The 22,330-nt window shown below is 37.4% G+C and overlaps 1 protein-coding gene across 6 annotated transcripts; it reads right to left on the bottom strand.

Moving 5' to 3' along the window:
- Positions 1–3,713: 3,713 nt before the first annotated feature.
- LOC113315046 (probable rhamnogalacturonate lyase B) lies at positions 3,714–12,380 on the bottom strand. Of its 6 annotated transcripts, none has more exons than XM_026563350.1 (16): positions 12,249–12,380; positions 10,867–11,019; positions 9,109–9,282; positions 8,884–9,005; positions 8,713–8,763; positions 8,474–8,626; positions 8,196–8,315; positions 7,918–8,059; positions 7,634–7,804; positions 5,795–5,950; positions 5,568–5,674; positions 5,340–5,430; positions 4,840–5,228; positions 4,621–4,737; positions 4,373–4,499; positions 3,714–4,233 (listed from the first exon to the last, which is right to left on the bottom strand). In XM_026563350.1, exons 3-16 carry the CDS (start codon positions 9,247–9,249, stop codon positions 3,916–3,918), a joined length of 2,205 nt encoding a protein of 734 aa, XP_026419135.1. In that variant the 5' UTR covers positions 9,250–9,282; positions 10,867–11,019; positions 12,249–12,380; the 3' UTR covers positions 3,714–3,915. The 6 variants fall into 6 exon arrangements, with proteins under 6 accessions (XP_026419135.1, XP_026419136.1, XP_026419140.1 ...); XM_026563351.1 differs by lacking the exon at positions 12,249–12,380 and adding an exon at positions 10,399–10,531 and having other exon boundaries at positions 10,867–11,256; XM_026563355.1 differs by lacking the exon at positions 12,249–12,380 and having other exon boundaries at positions 4,840–4,996; positions 5,087–5,228; positions 10,867–11,256.
- Positions 12,381–22,330: the final 9,950 nt, after the last annotated feature.

Raw genomic sequence — 22,330 nt, 5'->3', positions numbered from 1 at the left:
TCATTGTTACGCTCTTGTTCACGCTGAGATCCAACTTGATTTTCGTTTCCTTGATTTTCTCCTATTCTGTCTTCTTGTTGGTCAAGATTTGTAATTCTTCTTCTTTCAGCAAATCTATTGCTCCATCTGGCTGATGTTCCCTGTTCAATAGTAGATCCAAGTCTTACCATCTTCAATTTACATATCTTACTTTTTCCAAGATTCTATGAATTTACTACCAGGATTTATCACTCATCCCTGTTTCTGGCGCCAAAAATGTAATTGCAGGAAAACCTACAACCACATCCCGATGTATCCAGACTATCACTCAAGTAATCATAATGAATTCTTTATTAACTTTCAAATATTATAATTGGATATATTGACCTTACAATGATTTTACAATGACTTTACTTGCTCTCCAAAAGAATTTCTCTCTCCTAGTTTCTTTTCTAACACTCACTAAAAGATCCCCCTCTTCGTGATGACTTCCTTCCTTTATATAGTGATTCCTCATAGTGGATGACAACTAAGAGATCCACTTTTTTCGGAATCACTGTGCGATACATTCGCTCATTTACAATCACTCATTCTAGCACAGACTATACCTCGCATAAAACATCACACTTTACTCGTGATTTTGCTGACATCATCCAATACGTCACTTCAACTTTTCCATGTGCGATAGTCCTCGCTTACATCATATAATCCTTGTTTCGCATACTTATTGATATGTGCGATACTCCACTCTTATACTTAGGTTAAGAATTTAAGATTTTGCCCGCTATGCTTGTTCGAATGCGTGGAAACACTTGCTTCTGAGTTGCAATTTCACTAGACAAGCATGGTCCTTGATATTACCTATCCCCCTTGGAATCCACCCTCTTGGTTTCGACATTTGGCCCAGAGTTGGTCTGCCAATGGCATTAATGGTCCGACAAAAAAAATCTGGGATATGGTTCCGGCTGCAGTTTTATGGGCAATTTGGAATGAGCGAAATAGAAGAATTTTCGAGAAAAAATATCTCTCTCACTTCCAAGTATACAGGTCAAAACATCCTTTTTGGCATGGAGTTGTGCCTTCAAAAGAGATTTTAAATTTAGGCAAGACTTGTACATCTTTTCGAGGAAGAACATCTATAATATAAAGAAAAATGATTCGTTTGGTGTTGGTAACCAAAATTTTGGTGTCCCATTTGAAATTACAAAGCTGCCCCTCTGTACTTCTGTTTCTCTCTTATTTTGTCGTGATTTTGGACGAAACCAAGGGCTAATATGCTCATGTTTATTCCTCCCTGTTTTTTACCTGTTTCAACTCTGAAATTCAATTTTAACAAAACCAACGGCGAAGATGGGATGAGAATTACCACACCAGCCTTCTCCACCTCCTTTAACCTTCCACCACCACCCACCTCCTCCCTTAGACTTTACTCAAATTGAATCGTTATTCAAAATAAGATCCAGTTCTAGAACCAGAATCATCATTATCGCCTACCACGTTTTCCAGAGAATAAATCATCATCTTCGTAGAACAAGTTTCCCTTTTATACTCAATTAAACTTGGTCAAATTTTTGGTTTTCATTTATAGGAACACTCAGGATTTTTTCAAACTTTGATTTTTAAGCTTCCATTAATGGCGGTAGTGAAGGTATAGTTAGGGTTTTCAGTGGTGCTTTAATTTTTTGAACTCAATTGATCTTGAATTTATGGACTTTTAAGTTTGATTGTTAGGGTTTTAATTAGGCTCAATGTTGAATTAGTTGGTATAGAGTCAGTGTTTCGTTTATTTCTTCATCTTCATCAATTCCGGTCCTTAATTTGATTCATTATTTAATTTCGAATTTACAGTTTATAGTTTTGATTGAATTCCAGATTATCATCTTTATCATTTTCCAGATTCGGAATTGGGTGAATTGAATTCCGTCTAACACAAACTCTAAATACAAAATTGGGTACTGATTGAATTACTTCTAGATTGGTTCACAGACATTTTCATCAATGTCATTGAGAGTGTCCATGACGCAGAAATTTACATCAAACTTTAGTTATAAAGATTTCAAGTTATTACATGTTTGTGTAAATGTCTATGAGAAAACCATTATTGCATGTATCACAGGGCTATAGATAACCAGTCGTATGTGGTTGGTGCTGTTGTGATGGGTGTTCTAGCATCTCTACCAAGTCTGCACTAAATGAAGAGCCAACAGGCACCGGTACATGATGCGTGACACTCCAGTACCGCAAGTTTGACTAAATTGTAGGCTCCATGTAACCCCTATTGGATTATTTATTATTAATTGGATTATTCTGGTTCAGTTTTGTCGTGACAGTGCATGATACTAACCTCATATGTTATAAAAATGAAGGGAAATGGTGCACTTGGAGGGAAAGCCATTAATTTGGATTCAGGGACTTAGTTGCTAAACACCTCTATCGCATTACACATTTAAGTGCATTTCTTCTTTTATAATATCCCAAAATTACTCTTAAGTATTATAGGTCTGTCCTTATGAATAGTTCTTTTTTCCTTTTCATGAAACTTAGTTGACAAAAGAATGCATCAAAGAACCCGTGGTTTATCGTTAAACCCATCTTTTGTCAATTTAGTTTGTAGAGTTATACTTATCACTAAAGATTATAGAAAATTTATTCTCTTGACAAAAAAAATCCACGCCAATATATGTTAAAATCATCTTAGTCTTGGATTTAAGGTGTTTCTGGTTATTAACTATGAATCAATAGTTTGCATTGTTTTCTTTATGCGTGTTTGTTAACAATGTACCGGATGATGATTGATGAAACTTATTTATTTTGCACCTTTTATTGTTTCAAAAGTCATGTTGTCATGGACAAAAATACTAATTATGTCAGTAATGTTTATGTTTACTCTCTTACAAACTGTTTACTTTTATATGTAATTACCTTTGTTTCGGTTTATACTAGAGATGGACCGCAAAGGCATGATCCAGAGAGATGGTGGAATACCAGGAAACCTGATATTTTTTGTAATGAAGCTCTTTGGCACAAAAGCATGATCCAGAGAGAGAGTGGAATGACCAGGAAACCTAATATTTTTTGTAATGAAGCTTTGTGGCGCTACCGTACACCTAATCGCGTTCATGAAGTTCTTGCTTCGCGAAACCATCTTCTACCTGTAGTCTTAACTCCGCAGTCGTGATCTTCCAATGCATATGGTTTGAGCCTTTAGTGCAATAATTATGCACATGAAATGTCGCTGACAAGTAGAAAATGAGTTGTCTTACTCTAAAGTCTTAAGAAGTTGGACCATCATCTGTAGGTCGAATAATTAGTATCGATGATCATTGAATTGCTATCAAAGAAGTTGTCACAACCTGCTACTTAATAAAACCTATTTTTTTCTTAAATTATGTTGTTGGTAACAAAATATCCTAGCAATATTCCTTACAAATCTGTGAATATCAACCCGACACACCGACAAGGCGTTAGCCGTAGCACCAGCAACCCCTTATGACCCGTGCCATTATGGCACGGGCAATCCACTAGTGTTCTATTGGGATTAAACTCTCACTGTTCTCTTATGTCTTTACGTCTCCTCCAAGGATTGTATTTCCATTTTTCTTTAGTTTTGCTTTCAATTTTACCTTTATAACTGATTCATGTAATTTTTGGTTCTCCTTTCAATAAATTTCTCATTTCTCGATCAAAAAAAAAAAACATCATCGTAATATACCTAGATTTTCAGCATCATCAGATAGGGTAATAAGATCAATTATTCATCAAATGGGGAGATTTGGATATTTCTATCCAAAAACAGGTTTGATTACTCCATTCCACTGCACTAACTAAGGTTTGATTCCCTTTCAAGTACAAACCTCCAACGTCACGACAACTGCTCTTTCAACTCTCTACTTTCAACCAATACAAGCAAGATATGTATACCAAGTTAATTACCAACTACATGGGAGAATTAATTAGGTTAGCTGTTGGATAATTAGTGGGCTTCCTATATAGCCTTGCTTCCGCATTCGTTCTTTCATCGTCTGCTGGTGCTTCGAGACGTATATAGTCATACATTATACCTTTAAACGGACCTTCACCTCTAACTTGTGAAAGAAAAATTGTGTTTTCGCCATCTTTGAGCCAATCACTCTTTACATCAACATTGAACAACAAATACAGTCCATGAATACCATATCTCGCAATGGCATTATCCTTGTACATTCCTCCAGTTGTGAAATGAGGAATTTCTGTATTCAAATCGTTGAGTCGAATCTATTCAAAGAAAAAAATGAAAAGACAATTATTAGCCCAACCAGTCAAGAAGTCAGAAACTAGAAAGAGAGAAGAACAAACTTGAATGATAAATAGATGGCTAAATTTCAAAATAAATAAATAAATAGTTGGCATATACTTGCAATTCTGCTCCAGTTGTGGATGCAAGTGCCACTTGCAACTTATAAATCGTGCCCTGATCAACACTATCTAGGTTGAACTTTATCTGCCATGTTGTTGAGTTGTACTTAGCGTCTCCCAACTTCCTATTAATTAAACAAGTACATTTCATTTTTCTTTTACTATTGTCTCAAACATGTTAGGTGTAATATAAATGATGGACTGGCTAGACTAATTTAGTGCAGTAAAAGATACAAGAACCCCTACCGAGTAACCTGCGCATAGAACCAATCTTTCTGGTAAGTGCTTCTGTTTACTGTGTAAACAAGGTCTGTTTTCGGATATAAAAAACTGTACTGCTCCCACAATCCATATTGTCTAAACCTGTACAAATCAAGTCAGGGAAAGAAGCAAAGTTAAGAATTCATGCTCCAATTTCTAATTTTGTCGTGTCATTGTTTTATCTAGAGAAAAAACCATCCTAACCTGTCTTGCGTCATGTATAGTGGATTAACGTATTTAGGGTTAACATCTGGGATGAAAAACTCGGCTGCGGTTCTGTCAGGAATACCTATCTCCCACAACGTAGTGCCATTTCTTGGAGGCTCATAAACAAGGTCATCATCCAATTCAATGGATTCTCCTGTTTTAATAATGAATGGATGAGTATAAGTTAACCAGCGCAAAACTGAAGTAATTAAAAGAAGAGAAATTGTTATATATGTATACATACCTGCTTTAACCGTAATGAGATTTCCATACTTGTAATCTCCTATAAAGCCAGGAACCCATGCATAGAGATTGTAATCTCCAGAATGTACATTCTTAATTGTGAATGAACCATCAGGACCAGCTCTTGTCCAAAATTGGTACCCCTAAACGACAGAATGAAAAGCAATGTCTTTGGGTTGAAAATTCAAACGAGACATTGATATTTAAAAGGAGAAGTAGATAAAAACGTATAAATTAATTGATGGGTATAACACCTTGCACTCCGTCTGCCAGGACCCAACTTCTCCTGGTAAAGCTAACCCAACGTAAGCATCTACTGCAGGTATATCTTCCTTGCTTACAAACCTGAAAAACATAAAAAAGAAATCAATGCATCTTGTACTCCAATTTTCATACTCATTTGTAGTGTATATTGTGATTGTCAGCATATTCTTTCTGTAATAAATTTCAGACAATTTTCTACTAAGATAAATTACAAATACCTGTCACGGACGAGTATTCTTCCATTGACTGTGCCTCTTTGATCAGATTTAGGATAGTCGGTTGAAGCTATGAAACTATACGGCCATTTCTGGGCTTCTTGTTGCAGCTAAAAACAAAACAAAATATAAATATAAATCTTTATTTCCAAATTGAGGTGGAGGGGAGAAATCTTAACCAAGATCAATTTCTTTTTTTTTCTTTTTTAGATCCCAAAAGAAAGCTAAACCTGTTCATCGGCGTCGTCCCACAATGCGCTTTCATTTGTACCGGGTGGAGCTGAATTAAGATATAGGAATACCGGACCATACACTTTTTTCCAAGGTTCTCCATTTCCAAACATGGGTATCTTATCCTGGCCCATATAGTGGGAACTGAAAAACACCTGAGTGATGAGGAGTAGGTAATGCAATCAATTCTTGATTCTAGTCCACTAGATTAGCATTGGAAGTTTGGAAAAGAACGATTTTTTGGGACCAGGGTTTTTTGGGGGCCATGGTTCTATTTTTAGTAAGACATTTAGAAGTAAATTTAGGTCACCCCTTATCTAGATATTTATATTAATACCTAACTACTCTTTCGATTAATTTGAATAATGATTAGTGAAATCATTAGTGAAATGATTAAGCTAAAGAAGTAGAATTATTGAGAGAGTAAAGTTAGAGAAGATAAAGAAGAAACACATGGAAAATAATTTTTTTTTTGAGTTCACTAATCTTGAGTATTCAATTGATGATAGCACATCTGAATCTTCATCTCCTTCCTCTCTTAGAGTATTTGTTAATCTTCACAATGATCCAGATATGAGTTATTTCTTAGATGGTGATTGTATTCTTCCCCAAACTCAATCTCAAGATGAAAACGATGGATTTTACCAACCACCACTAGAGGAAGAGCATTTGGGTTATCAGGTATGCTTCAAACTTAGATAATGTTGGTTTAATTGCTCCAAACTTTCAAAAAATGAAATTTTTTATGTAGATTTGGGCCAGTTCGGTTATCATATGTCAAGAACATGTAACCGAACACGCCTAAAAGTGTAGTTCGGTAACGTTTTCCAAACACGCAGGTTACCGAACTCGCTCGTTAATGGAGGGTTCGGTCGTACAGTGTAATGTTCGGTTTGCCCGCAATGTAACCGAACTTTAGGGTCTAGAAGTTCGGTTGGTTCGCAAACTTTTATCCAAAAGCGTATCTAACCGAACTCACCGAAAAAAAACAAAGTTACAGTGCTATATTCGGTTACCTAGTATAAAATGGTAGGTAACCGAATTTTGAACTTAACAATTTATTTGGGTACATCTTGTGTGTTCGGTTACATATCAAATTGCTCTACCAACCGAACTTAAAGTTCGGTGATATCCTTATTTTGCGAAGGAACCGGACTTATGGACTTGTGTTGTTCTAATATAAGGAGTTCGGTTAAAAGTATTTTTTGCGAATCAACCGAACTCTGAGTTTGGTTAAGAAAAAATTATTTCGAGATAACCAAACTTTTTGCGACGAAACCGAACGTTTTGCGACGTAACCGAACTTTACTGAAAAAAACCTTAATTAAACCTCTCTGCGACTTCCATTTTCAACTCATTTTGATGATTACTTCTCATTTATTCAACCAAAAACGAATGACAAGTAATGGGTTTGTGAGAATATCTTTGTTAATGTTTTAAATTAAGCTATATATATAGAGGTGCTGGTGGTTGGTGGTGTTGGTAATCGGTGGTTGGTGGTGGTTATAATCGGAGGTGGTGGTGGTAATCGGCGGTGGTGGGAGGTGGTGGTGGGAGGAGGTGGTAGTGGTGACAATCGGTGGTGGACGGTGGTGGTAATCGGTGGTTGGTGGTGGTGATAATCGGAGGTGGTGGTGGTAATCAGCGGTGGTGGGCGGTGGTGGGCGGTGGTGGTTATATATATAGGTGGTTATTAGGTTGATTTTAAATTAAATTAGGTTAAGAATAGGTTAGTCATTTCAACACTTTATGACACCCCATATAACTACAGGATAGGTGGCCTAATAAACCCATGGTCCCTTAAAAATCACTTAGAAAAGGGTCTATATAGAACTTACTGTGAGAGATATAGGACCAACATGTGAGGTGAGATCCTGCTTTAGAGGACCACCACCTCGATATTCATCGCTCGCTGTGATATGCCAGAAACCTACTGGAGGGTCAGAGCTAACCCACCCGTGAACCTTTATGTCTTCATTATTTTTTGCATACATGTACTTGTCATCCACCTACACATAACAGAATATAATGCAAACTTGGAACTTTCAGTAACAACTTCATTACCACAAGGTCCACAAACCAAAACAGGGTAATTCAAGCAAGTCGATGATTTTATAAGTACCTGGCCTTTTAGTTCTGGCTCAACAGGGTCTACAAGGAGAGTTGCTTCTTTGAATTGTAGTATTTCGCCTCTTGGTGGTTCACGATCCTCTGGCAGTGGCATTCGTCTTTGCCGTGTCTTACTTAAAGCTACATATTGAAACCTTAATAATTTGTATATCCCCACCGCGACACAACAAAAGCAAAGTTAGGAATTTAGATTTGTCCATCCTGAGATTATATACGTTGTTATCAAATATCAGTACGAGCAAGCTAGCTAGTTTTAGCTAGTTTTCTTACTTGTCTTTCCGAAGCTTGAAGGCGACCCTAGTTCTGTTGAGATTGAAATCTGGCCATCCATTTAGGTGCTCATAGATGCCATATGTATAGAAGCCTGACGAGCCTTTCAACATTACATATCTGCAAGTTGCACAAAGTTATTTAACCACTGATGTTCCATTTACTTCCACTGGTATAGAGCATCCAAAAATAAATAAAAAATTTAACCACTGATATTCCATTTACTTCCACAGGTATTGAGCATCAAAAAAAAAAAAGTAGGATCAATCGGTTAATACCTTATATCAAAGTTGAGGGGAAGACCCTCTGTACTGTTTGAGTTTGATGGATTTGATGACGATGAGGAAGCCGAGGAATTCCATGTTCTTGTGAACGAAATTTCAACTTGAGTTTCATTTTGAACTATTACCTTAAAACTAGTTCCATTAATCCTGCAAAACTCATTTAATTTCATGAATTCAAATGTTTTACTCTATACTTTTGCTACTTTCACTAAAACCGTTTTCTTTTAACTTACAAAAATTGTGATCCTTCGTTTCCCCTTTGGGTCCAATACAGATCCCAGTACCTATACACCCATAAATCAGTTCAAGAAAAAAAAAAAAAAAAAAAAAAAAAAAGCGCACTCAAGGTCAAAGTCAAAGCGAGAAGTAGGTATTATAAGGGTAGCTAGAGAACAAATATGTACCCTCTATTCTGTTCTTCATTGAGTATTTCTAGCAAGTTATCGATACCATTGTGCTGAACTCCAGTGACTAATCCAGAAGGATTGGATATATTCACTTGAACTAACCCATTATCCATCACCACCTTCAACAAACAGCAATAAGAAACACTTGAATGACCTAGAAAGTATACCGGAACAAATTGTGTACTAATAGAAAATAAAACACAAAAAGTAAAATTTACTCACATGGTTATCTTGTACATACAATTTTACACCGTCTTCAAGATTGCTCAAAGCAGATGTGTCCCATGCGTAATTGTTGATTAGAATTAACAATAACAAGCAGCGTAACGTGCATATACAGAAAGTGTTCACAGAGGACATCATTTCTGCAGCATGTAATTGAGTGCGCCAATGTTGCTATTTTGAGATAACAAGAAAACGTATATATTAGGTCTTGTTGATCAAAGAAAGGCAAAAGAATAACAATCAACCTGGAAGAGTGTAAATGTCTGACATTGATATTGTTTATATATGTTAAATTGGTCATTCTTTATGACCTTTCTGTTAAAATATGGATGAATAATCTTTGAAGACTCTCATTTAAAGCAAAAATAAACACAAGATCATGGAGTGACCGGAATGAGTTTTATCTTTTATTAGCTGTTTAATTCTGAAGATAATATCTCATAATTGCTGAGGGGGAGAGAGAGAAAGAGGGAGAAGTTATACGAAGAGTTAAGTTGAAGAGAAGTAGAAGTTGGGTGCAAGTTAGTTGTCTTTTGTTTTTGTTCTGTTTTTCCGAAAGAGAGAAGCGTAAGAATCAACATCATTGTTGTGATTTTCACTTTTTTTCCAAAACGTGAGAAAGGAACTTTTTTGAGGTATTTATGTCGATTCTTAGGCTTCACCTACACCATCATGACATATATAAACGACAACAGAATTGCAATTTTTCATCACTATGTAGGTTCAAGCCTAATTTTAGGCTATAGCATTTTAGCCCAATTAATTTAGGTAGATACATCACATTTTGGGCGTTGGGAGGGACTTGAGCCAGGGAAAGCCGAGCCCTAGCTCTGCCCCTGTAAAGAAGCTAATGCGAAACTAGTGATTCAATCATCCACAGATGGAATTCCTTTAGTTAAGTATAAAAACATTATAGAAGAAACACAAGTTTTTTCTATAAAAGTGACCTGGAATATTTTGTTGATTTTTACACGTGATATTTTTCTATGATCCGTAAGTTTTCGAATGACCCATTATGTGTCTAGTTCTGACTGGATTTAATGTATAAAGAGCAAGAACGAATTCTTACCGAAAAGCGCAGGCAATACACGTTTTTTTCGTAAAAATGACCTGAAATATTTTGTTGATTTTTACTAGTAACATTGTTGTGTGATCTGTAAGCCTTTCTTTTTGACTTGTGCTATAAAGCGTCTTTCTAATGTTAGGATTTTCGATTTGCTTTTTATTTTTTTTAATAGATGATAATCAATTTCCGGATTCTATTTACAAGGGGGTGTTTCGATACACCTTGAGAAGTTGTTTTTCGGACTTCTAGAAGTAAAAATCTCAGAGGTTTTGAGTTGGATGACCGTATTCTAACATGGAATCAGAATAGGTTTTTTGCGACGAGCCATTTGATCGCGCCTTTTCTCCGCGTCACCTAATTCAATTGTCCACGTGTTAGATCCAATGAGGCTACACGTGAGGAGGCATGTTAAGATTATTATTCCCACATTGTCTGGTTATCTAAGATCCTGCGGTTTTATAATTCAAATTGATTTTGAGTTGGATACCCGTATTCAAACACGAAGTAAAAAAAGTGGGAGGTTTTGTTGGGACCAAATTTCAAATTGTTGACTTCGGGAAGAAAAAAAAGCCTGTCAGGGAGAGTAAAATCAACATCGGAGGCATCACATATGTGAGTTGAGCCATGATAATTCTATTGTATACTAATCCAAACTACACAAACTTAATTATCAACGTTGAACAACGCACCTTTTTGATCAATAGAATCAATTGGCCACAGAGCACTATCTGGTGAGTTGAGAAAATGTTGAATTGCGTACACACGGTGTATACTACGTTCTTCGTAGTGCCATTGAGCTTAATTAATCTTGTGACTCCTGCTTCTATTGTCTCTGCATCATTCTTTGATTTGATCCCAAAGAGAGAGAGAGAATGATATATGAATCATATCATGCGATGTATTTAACATGGTTTATATATACAACTTGAAGATTATAATTGTCTGACATTAATTTTGTTGATGCTAAATTGGTAATTGGTTATCACTTTTCTATTAAAATTTGGATCAATAATCTACGAAGACATTCTCATTTAAAGAAAAATAAACACAAGATCATGGAGTGACCGAAATGAGTTCTATCGTTTATACTATAATATATGATCATTAATCGACGAGGGAGAGAGAAAAGGAGAATTTATATGATAGAAATAGTTAGGTTTGAAGAGAAGTAGAAGTTGGGTGAAAGTCGGTTGTTGTTTGTACCTTCTTTTTTGGTTTTTGTTTTTGTTTTCCGAAAAAGATAACGCGATGATCTTTGTGGATGAAGAGACGTAAGAGTTTCTCCAATGGAATGTATGTAAAGATAAATGTCTAAATCCATAGGATAGACATTCATTTTCCCTAAAATTCTTCTCAAGGATGAAAAGAAATTCACTTTTTCAGAAATGTAAGAGAGGAATTTTTTTAAATATCTATGTTGATTCTTACACTTCACCTACACCATCATGACATATTAACCACGCACAACAAAAGTGCAATTTTTCATCTTTTATTTTTGTGAATAGATATAAGTTGGCCATTCAATCCCTATGGTGGTGTTTCGGACCTTCGATAACCTTGGAGAGCTGCTATTCGACTTTAAAGTTAGAAAACTTTGAAGTTAGAAAACTTTAAAGTTTTATTGAGAATTAATATCAAAATGACTTCATGAAGCAAATAAATGTAAATGTGTTTAATGGAACAAAATCCTTTTGTTTATAATTTTTGGGATTGACTTTTTCTTCCTGAGAAGGTATCCAAACACGCTCTAAGTTGTCGAATAAACCCAGTATTGGGTGTTACTCCAATTTTCTTCCCCTAATCTTGCATATATCTTGTTAGAGAACAGAACTTTGTTTTCTCTTAATCTTTAATAAATTTTCTTGTTTATTAAAGAAAATAAAATGAGAGTGTTAGCTGCTAACAATGTAGTATATTTAGGTGAAAATTAAGACAGCCGATTTTGGTCGTCCTCGTCCCTCTCAGTTTCAAACCCAACTCGCTGTGCACCAGCGTGTATGAACGTTGTGCCATGATTAATTCCATTCTATACTAATCCAAATTATATAAACTTAAATGTAGATAAACGTACCTGTTTAATCAATAGAATGCATCGGCCACATAACGTTGCGTTGCATACACACTGAGTATACTACGTCTACGTTCTACGAAGTGCAAAACCCGCCATTGAACTTACTTAATCATGTGCCTCCTGCTTCAATTATCTCTGCATCGTTCTTTTGACCCAAAGAGAGAGAAAGTGAGATTTGAGGTGGTTATTTATTATAGAGAGATATGAATCACATGATGCCACGTATTTAACATTGTTTACAAGTCCAATGCCACCTTAGAGTGAAAACAAAGCATCAAAAGATACAAAAAAATGTTTATATTTACAAGTCAAGTGCCAGCTTAGAGAGAAAGCTAAACTGTAAAAAAAGAACAAAACAAAAAACAAAAAACAAAACAAAATAAAACAAAAAAAAAAATAACCAAATTGTATATTTGGTTGCTAGCTATCAACAAACGGAGAGAGTAAACGAGTTTTGAGAAATAAACACGAGCACTTAGCTTAAGAATTTGAGATCGGTTAAGAATAACTGTTGACATACATCGATTTAGAGTTACTGTTGATAAACATCGTCGTTACATACCTAGATTTCCGGCATCATCAGATGGTACTCAGATCAGTTATTCATCAAATGGGGAGATTTGGATATTTCTATCCAACAAAAGGGTTCCTTACTCCATTTGACTGCATGGATAGACTTAATTAAAGGAGGCTGGGGTAGAGGTATGTAATTTATGTTCAAAAAATAAAGTGTACCGGTGCGCACACAAGTGTTGGTACTCAATAAACCTATACAATTGAGTTCCATTGTGAGGAACTGTTTGGTGTATGCTGATCATTTTATGTTGTTTCAGGATATGCTTTTCGCCTTAGAAAACGTACTCCAACTGCAAGAATCCGTCTTCTGGTACGAGGGCAATAACCACAAAAACATATTTTGTGACATATCTTTCTTCTTCTTTATTATTATTATTTTCTTCTTTTGCAAAATGGAGCTTCATCCAAAAGAAAAAGAACACAGCCCGGGAAGAGGAGATCTCAAACCAAAGACCGAGAAGAACAAAAAAGGTGAAAATTGCATCCCACCTAGAGGTATAAAATGTGCCGGCCAAGCACAGCACAACCCACGAAATCACGTGCTTAGCATGCTATATGTCGTGTTGTGCTGTGCCGGAGATTATATATGACGTGCCATGTTGTGACGTGATAAAAAGCGTGTTGGGCTGGGTTGTGCCAGGAAAATAAAGGTGTTATGTCGTGTTGTGCTGTGCCAAGCACATTTATTTTATATTTTCGAATATAAAGTGTTCTTAATATTTATATATTATATGTGTTATTATGAAAATTAATACAGTATAACTTCTACAAAATAATAGGCTTGGGACCAAGAAAAACTATTATTTAAAATTGTTATTATATTATCGATAATATAATAAATTATTATATTATAATTAAATAATATATAATTAGTTTAAAAAATAATTTCTAGCTTAAAGGTTAAATAACTTATAGGTTAAATACAATATCGATTATACTATTGACTAATTTTACAATACAAATACAAGAACTCCAAGTATTAATCATATTTTAATACTACTTCTTGGTGCAATTGAACAACGTGTCTCCGGGTACTTTGAGCGCATTATGAATTATTGGAGATGAAATACAACTTGAGAAGAAAAAAAAATGATATTAAATTCTATTTTGCGAAAACTTAATAGTATGAAATTTATTTTTTATTTTTTAGTAGCATTATTATTTTATATATTAGTTGGGACCTATTAATTATTAAGAGAAATTTTTGAAATGTATTTTTTTATTATTTTATCGAATTTATTATTTTAGCACTAAGGGACCGCATCGGGACTAGAAAATTTTATTATGTTAACGAGAATATTATATTATCGAGTATAACTTTAAAGAATTTATATGGTATGTCAACATAACAATAATAAAATGTTAATAATTGGCTAAAATAAAGGTTTTTTTGTGAAATATACACAAATTGTGATGTATTGTGCTATGTTATGTAATATCTATAATACAAAACTGAAGTGGTTTTTGAGCCATCGACGGATGGATAGCATTTTTAAAGACAAACGGATGATCCACATCCCAGCCGTTTACATTTACTGGATGCAAGAGTTGTAACCTACTTCCGTTATGGCTATATGCATTTATAACCCTTATAATTAGTTTCACATTAATTTAAAAAAATAATGTCATACCAAAAAAATAAAAATTAGACTATTAAATTTTAAAACCATGTAAAACTCGTACATTCACACTCATATTTTATTGTGAAAACAAATAAAAGAGTTATTTGCACCACATCTTTAAAAATATCAAATTACCCAACATTCATCAACCTACAAGACACAAGTAATATTAGAACATTTATGGTTACAATGTGTAAAATCCAAACAGCAAAGAACTTCCCATTATAATCATCGTAAAGAGAACAATCCAAAAAAAATAAAAATGGCTCACCCAAAATTAACTGGAATAAGCCAACCTATAACATAGTAGATGATAAGGAATGAAACTACATGTCATGTGTTGATTGCAGCCGAAAAGTGGTCGGTGAACCCAATGATGTGTGATGTACTCATTGTGAGAAAAAGATTGAATATGCAGTACCAAGGTGTCATTTTTTCTTAAAAATAAGTCATCTACACTTATCTCCATAAATATGAACAATAACATATGTTTTTTTGTTAGAAACTACACTAACCACCTGAATCCATTTCACATGCATGTTTTATGTCCATTCTGATATTGAAGACCCGACTGGATCGATAGTCCAGAAATTTATTTTATGATTCTAAAAATAATGAGAATGGGATCATCAGAGTATATGGATAGTGAACACAGAACGATAGTCCCTGCGATCGAGGAAGAATTTCCGGAAGGATGCAATAACATTTATTGCTCACCAGATGAAGATTTCGCATAATGGTCTCATCAAAGACCACCAATCTTGGGGATCGAAAAAAAAAATCTAAGGCCAAAATAAGACAGTTTACCTGGATTTTTATCAAAAAATATTATTTTAATCAGTTGGAAGTGTAACGAGTTTATAATTACTTGGATGAAAAATATCTAAGATATTCGTAGTTGCAAGTTCTCATGAGTCAAATTAAGTTTTATGATAGTGTGTGGTTATTATTAAAATTATTGTGATCATAAATTATTCCTTCTCTTATCGTGCCGATACGGCACGGGTTATTTCTAGTTTCACTATATCATATGGCCTAATTTGAGACATATTGTTTTTTGGGCTTGAGATATGTATAAATGTCTCTACTTATTCCACACATATAAGTGTCTCAGATCGATAATATGTGTTGTTTTAGTTCCGATTTTTCTGAATTAATTAAGGGACACTCTAGATACACACAAGTATGTATCAAAAAACTCTCAATATATGGATCAATTCTTCTTAATATAAAGGAGGATGACTTTGCTGACATGTCGCAGCCACAACAACTCTTATATTTTCTCCAATACAAATAAGCCATGTGGAAAATACTAATTGATTAGTTAATTTTTCTCTAATACAAATAAGCCATGTGGAAAATACTAATTGATTAGTTAATTTTCAAAAGAGATACGCTTTCTCAGGTTTATGTACAGAAAAAGATTGGTATCTGTTTCGAAGAATACGACTTCTCACATTTGTGTACACAAATATTGCGGACAGACGCTCCTCTTGGTAAATTTGAATAAAAAGGTTGCCCTTCAGTTTTTCCAATTCACAATACCGAAGTTATCCTCTCTCCAGTTTGTTCGGCTAGGAGTGTCGAATCATTAGATACGCCGAAAAAAGTAGAGTGCGGAACTGTTTATCCTGTTTATATAACAGTGTCCATGATTAAAATATTTTAAGGCGCTTCACCATTAGGAACCTAGAGTGCCACGTCCACCATTAGGAACCTGTTGTGTTGGAAGGTTATCCGACGGATTTGAAAACGAAAATCTAAAAACGAACGAGTTTCAGGCGTATCTAACAGTTGCGTCCTTAATTGTCATCGCTTTGCTTTACATATAACGCTTTTTTAGAACCACATATCGACACATCTCGCAGTTCTCATGATCTTAACTTGCAAGTAGAATTCATCTTTATATATATTTTTTGTTTTGATTTTAGTATGTGGGAATTTGACATTGTTGAAGTTAGTATACGATCATATGTTTTCGCACTTTTTTGAATCATGGATGTCCGTGCTGTTCCTAGGGTTTGTGAAAAAGTCGGAGGAGAAGAAAACTTATAACTTGAGAAAAGTCTGTGTTTGGGCTTTCCATCTTCGCAGAGACTGAAAACAACATGGGATGGTGAACAACCAGGTAAGGTTTGTTCTTGGTGTATCTACACCTTTCATCATCCATCACGTGTATAGAAAGAGACACGTGGAAGGCATGCAAAACAAGATATCAAAACATGATAGCAAGCATCTCATCAGAAGATGTCACCCGTTAGCAGATCCGACGGTCAGGGACAGAGGATCACAGAGGTATGATGGCCCAGAGGAGCACCAGATAATACCCCTTGGGTGTTAATAACCCAATCCCGAGGAAGATCCCAGATCAACGGCTGAGAGGAAGTTTGATTGACACAGATGTGACCATACAAAGAGACACTTGTCTGAAACGAGCAGACATCTATCTAACCTCATTAAATACCAAAGAGATATACACGCGTCAATCAGCTCGTGGAAGAGGCGATCATAACCCTTCGTATTCAAGCTCAGGCCGCAGCATATGCCGAGGACCCCCGCGTAATGGGTACAAAGCACAAGAAGATAAGATTACAACGGCACCTTAGAAGTAGGACCCACGTTCCAACCCTATAAATACCCCTCTCCACTATGAGAGAAGGGGTCGACCAATCGAGAGAAATTATAGGAGAATATAAGAGAGAGAAATAGGAAGAGTAAGTACTCTCCCTATTCCCGCAGACCTATGGATACTCTAAAGTCATTCGACTATCTTTGTAATCATTCAATACATAGTGAAACACCAGTCCCGTGGACGTAGGCCTTGGTGCCGAACCACGTAAATCTTTGTCTTATTTACATTTAAGTACTTTACATTCCTCGTTGAGCTTCATGTGCTTTACATTTATACTTGATTCTCTGTTATTTCCGTCGTACGAACATTATTTATGATAATACTCGACTAGACAATGACAAACTCGAGGGCTTTGAGTCGATGAATCGATATAATCATCCCCTTTACGCTTACGATGCACCATTTTAGAATTAGAACGTGTGCGAATACTGTTTGTGAACACGCAGATGGCTTCGTGATTTATGTGTTCACAATCTGGCGCTAGAAACAGGGACTTTGTCCCGATAAAAGATTTATCTTATCCTGTGATTTCACCTTAAACGCGTATTATGGTTGTAATCCTGTTCTGGGTTCAGCGTGCTTTCAAAACCTTTTTCATTCTGGGTTCATGGTCTTCATTTTCACAAACACCATTTCAAATCAGACAAATCCACGGCTATCTCTCACAGATTTGCACGTGAGGCGTTTTTCTTTTAAAACTAAGACTTAATAATCCAGATTCATGAGTTCTCGTTACGGATCTGCCTTTTCAAGAGTTTTCCTTTTCAAAAGTAGTCTGAAAACAAGGTCCATGATTGTTTATTAGAGGACTTGTATCGCGAAAACTAGACCGACGGAGTCTTTATGTTTCTCTTTTAGTAAGGCCCTTGGGCAGCTCATTTCCTTTTATTCCACAAATTCTGCGGATACGAATGGCACTAACCCGATCCTCGTGGATATCTTTGGTTCTCTTTATTTATTCCCCTATGCAGAAAAAGGACTAAAAATGGAAAAGATACTAGGGCAAGGAAAAACCAAAGCCCCATCAAATGAGACACCGAGGATTAGCCCGGTCATGACCCGAAGCAAGCAGAAAGGAGACAAAGCTAAGACAGCTATTCTGAGGCAGGATGCTGCAGGAATCACCTCACCTATGAACGCTAACTCCATTGCAGCGGCGGCTCTCAAAGCAGCAGCCACAAAAAACAACGCAACTGTTGCGGCCCTCCAGGCTACAGAAGCTAACAAGACTTTGGTTTCAAACCAAATCCATTAACAAAGAGAAGGGATGGCAGAATCTATGACACATCAGCCCGCACATCCACCACTATTTGGAATGCCGTCAACCAACGATCAAAATCAAGCCATACCAGTGATTTTAGTACCTCGGGTGGAAGCTTAACCGAGGGGACCAAACGTGGAGATACCAACAATTGAAGCTGATCCTCTACCGCCCTTAATACACACAGTAGACTAAGGGGAAACTATGGCCGTAGGAGTACAAGCCGGAACTCCCAATCAGGGATCAAACCAGTCCCACCGACTGATGGTAGAGCTCGAAGAATTGAAAAAGAGCCAGCAGGTCTACGCAGATGCCGTAGCTTTTTTGGCCAGGGAGAACCAATACTTAAAAGATAGGATTGCCCAAAGCACGAAGACTAGCCAACAACTGAACGAAACAAATTCTAAGGCACCAGAGCCTAATCGAGACCGAAGAATTACCCTAGCAAACGCCGCTAGGGGAAGCAATGCATCCAATCCAGAATATGCCGCTGAAGACTCAAATTATTATTACAGTGAGGTTCGAACAAAGAAACGCTCAACTGAGCATGAGAACGTGGGACATTACCGCGCAATGTAAGAGCTGCGTGAAGAGATGATGGCTGAGATCAGGCAGTTTAAAGCCAGACAAGGCGGAGGAAGGCTTGAAGAGGTGATGAAAGAAGCTAACTCCACGCCCCTAACTCATCTCCTGGCAAATACCCCCATTCCGTTAAAATGCCCTGTCCCAACTTTTGAATGCTACGACGGATCCAGTGATCCCGCGGCACATATCCGGTATTATAATCGTATCTTAGCCCGATGGAGTCAAAACGACGCCGTCCTCTGTAGGTATTTCCCATCAAGTATGAAGGGGGTCGGCTTTGTCTTGGTTTGACAACCTGCCACCTGATTCCATCAACTCCTACGATCAACTCGCAGAGAAATTCTTGAGAACCTACATGTACAACAAATCCGTCAACACCGGAATGGATAAACTTTTTTCTCTGGAAATTGGTTACAAGGAGAACACGAGGGAATACACCAACAGATGGCACAAGATCCGCCAAGCCATAGGGAGTGTGGATCCCGTGGTAAGCATCAACTGCTACAAGTGGGGATTACACCGAATGAGTCTACTATTTATTGAGATCCACGGGAGCGTACCTAAGACAGAAGGAGATCTTCGAATAATTATTGAGAAATATGCTCATCTTGAAGAAATCCAGCGTGAGAACCCGAGGGCGCAAACACAGAGATCTCGCCGTACCAATTCCGCAGAACAAACCAGCGGGGCCAAAATAAATAGGTCAGTGGAATGAGTGCACGAAGATAGGAAGGAACGAAGAGATGAACGACGAAAATACGATCGAAAATTCGAAAGGTTTACACGAAGCTCAATGCTAGCTACGCTCGGATCTTGCGAGAAATCAAAGGAAGGGAAAGTTTGGAGTGGCCTGGTCTAAGGGAAAACAACCCCCAAGAACCGAGAAGTCTAAAGATTACTGCGAGTATCATTGCTTCAATGGACACGAAACCGAGAAATGCAAAAACCTCAAAATAATGATCCAAAAATTGATTGATGCAGGCGAACTCAAGCAATACATACGAAAGGAAGTCACCGAGGACAGATCCAAACGAACCAGGCAAGTCCAACTTCCAGAGGGAAACCGCACAATCAACACCATCTCGTGTTCCGAAGCCGCGGGGCCCTCACTTACAGCGCAGATAGGAAAGAGACTACGAAAGCAATGCGAAGACCACTGCGAAAAATATAAGATTGATGGCGTAGAGGTGGACGAGCACGAAGAGTGGATGGACGCACCTATCATCTTCGATACTAAAGATATCGAAGAAGATATGGAAGACCATAACGATCCCTTGGTCCTCACACTACCAGTGGTCGGATGTAACCTCAAAAAGATCCTCATCGACGGGGGAAGCTCAGTGAACGTTCTATTCTACGACGCTTTCAAACGGATGAAGCTCCATGATGAACAACTGATGAACTCTTATTACACCATCTACGGGTTCAATGGAGCGCCCACAAAGCCATTGGGAGACATCGTGTTGCAGGTGAACGCCGGGGCCATGAAGGTAGAAAACGATTCAGTGTGCTAGACGCCCCATCCCCCTATAACGCCATTATTGGACGAAAGTGGGTACATAAACTCAAGGTAGTGGCAGCAACTTACTACCAATATCTCAGGTTCCCTACACCTGAGGGAGTAATGAAAATCAAGGAAGATCGGGTCTCTGCAAAAGAGTGTCAGGCCACTCAGGACCGTATCAACAACGAACAGGAAGAACAACGGAAAACCCGAAGGATCAAAAATAAAGAAGCTGCGAAAGAAAAGGCCATAGACCTGTTCCTCGAGAAAACCGCGGGGAAGGGCTTGACAAAAGATGATAATGTCCTTAACACAGAGGCAAGTACTTCAGCAGCCAACGAAGGACAGACACATACCAAATAGCAATTAAAGAACGTCCCAGTCCTTGGGGACCCGAAGCCGGTTTTCACACCAGTGGAGCCCGTAAAAGAAATCAACATAGGAACGGAAGAATACCCGAAGATGGTCAAAGTAGGGACCATAATGGAAGAAAAAAGAGAAGATTCCTTAACCAAATTACTTAAAGAATACGCGGATGTATTCGCCTGGAAGTTAGGTAACATGTCGGGGATTGATCCAAAAATAATCCAACACGAGCTGCGCATCAAACCGGGCACGCCACCTTTCAGGCATAAAATAAGAAAAGTTGCACCAGAGTATCATAAGGCAGTAGAAAAAGAACTCCGGAAACTACTAGAAGCAGGCTTCATCAAGGAAGTCAAGTACCCTACATGGATCTCCAACATGGTCGTCGTTCCTAAGAAAAATAGAGGGGTTAGGATATGCATCGAATTTACTAACCTCAAAAAGGCATGTCCAAAAGACAGCTATCCTCTACCGATCATAGATCAACTGGTTGAAGCAGTGGAAGGGTACGAAGAGATGTCATTCATGGACGGATATTCTGGTTACAACCAAGTAGCCCTGGCAGAAGAAGATCAACTACACACAACATTCTACACCCCGCATGACCTTTACTGCTACACTAGAATGCCCTTTGGAATTCAAAACGCAGGGGAAACTTACCAAAGAATGGTCGATGCTATCTTCAGGCCATGGATTGGTTGTACCCTAGAAGTCTACGTTGATGACATGCTCGTCAAAAGTAGGCTTCTCAAAGATCACCACCAGGACCTGAGAGATATTTTCGAAGCAATGAGGAAACATCACATGAAAGTAAATCCAGAAAAATGCACTTTCGGTGTCCCCTCAGGGAAATTCCTCGGATATCTGGTAACAAAAAGGGGTATTGAGGTAGACCCCGCGAAGATTCAGGACATACTGGAAATTCCATCTCCGAAGAATTTAAAAGAAGTGCAAAAGCTCAATGGGTCCTTAGCATCCTTGGGAAGATTTATTGCCCGATCCTCGGACAAATGCAAACATTTTTTCAATATTCTCAAAAAAGGGAGTAAGTTCGAATGGACCGCAAAATGCGAAGAAGCCTTCCAAAGAATCAAGGAACACCTGGCTTCAATTTCAATCCTGCAGAAGCCTGATCCTGATGAGGTTTTGGCATTGTACATAGCAGCGACAGAAGATGCAGTTAGCGGAGTGTTGGTCAAAACCAATACAAAGATAGAACAACCTATCTATTATGTCAGCAAGACCCTAAATTCTGCGGAAAGGAATTACACGAAGATCGAACAACTCATCCTGGCATTAGTATGGGCTACCCAAAAGCTGAGAACCTATTTCCTAACTCACTTCATCCGCGTCCCATGCAAAGCACCACTGGAAGCAGTCCTCAAAAGCGCGGGAAAAGTAGGTAGAATAGCCAAGTGAAACACCCACCTGGACCAATTCAACATCATTCATGAAATTCAACATTCCCAAAAATCCCAAGTTTTGGCGGATTTATTAGCAGACCTCCCCCTGGACAACGATGAAGAGATTAGGGGA

Source organism: Papaver somniferum, chromosome 10 (genome assembly GCF_003573695.1).
Source record: "Papaver somniferum cultivar HN1 chromosome 10, ASM357369v1, whole genome shotgun sequence".
NCBI lineage: Eukaryota > Viridiplantae > Streptophyta > Magnoliopsida > Ranunculales > Papaveraceae > Papaver > Papaver somniferum.
This window is presented reverse-complemented; position numbering and strand designations above follow the sequence as displayed.

Bases quoted from the DNA above. Each gene is read 5' to 3' on its own strand.
- LOC113315046 (XM_026563350.1), bottom strand. From the start codon at position 9,249: ATGATGTCCTCTGTGAACACTTTCTGTATATGCACGTTACGCTGCTTG. The intron at 8,627-8,712 runs GTAAGTTAAAAG...TGAGTTTTGCAG, and splicing joins AACGAAGGATCACAATTTTT to GATTAATGGAACTAGTTTTA. The intron at 5,229-5,339 runs GTGTTATACCCA...TCTGTCGTTTAG, and splicing joins CCTGGCAGACGGAGTGCAAG to GGGTACCAATTTTGGACAAG.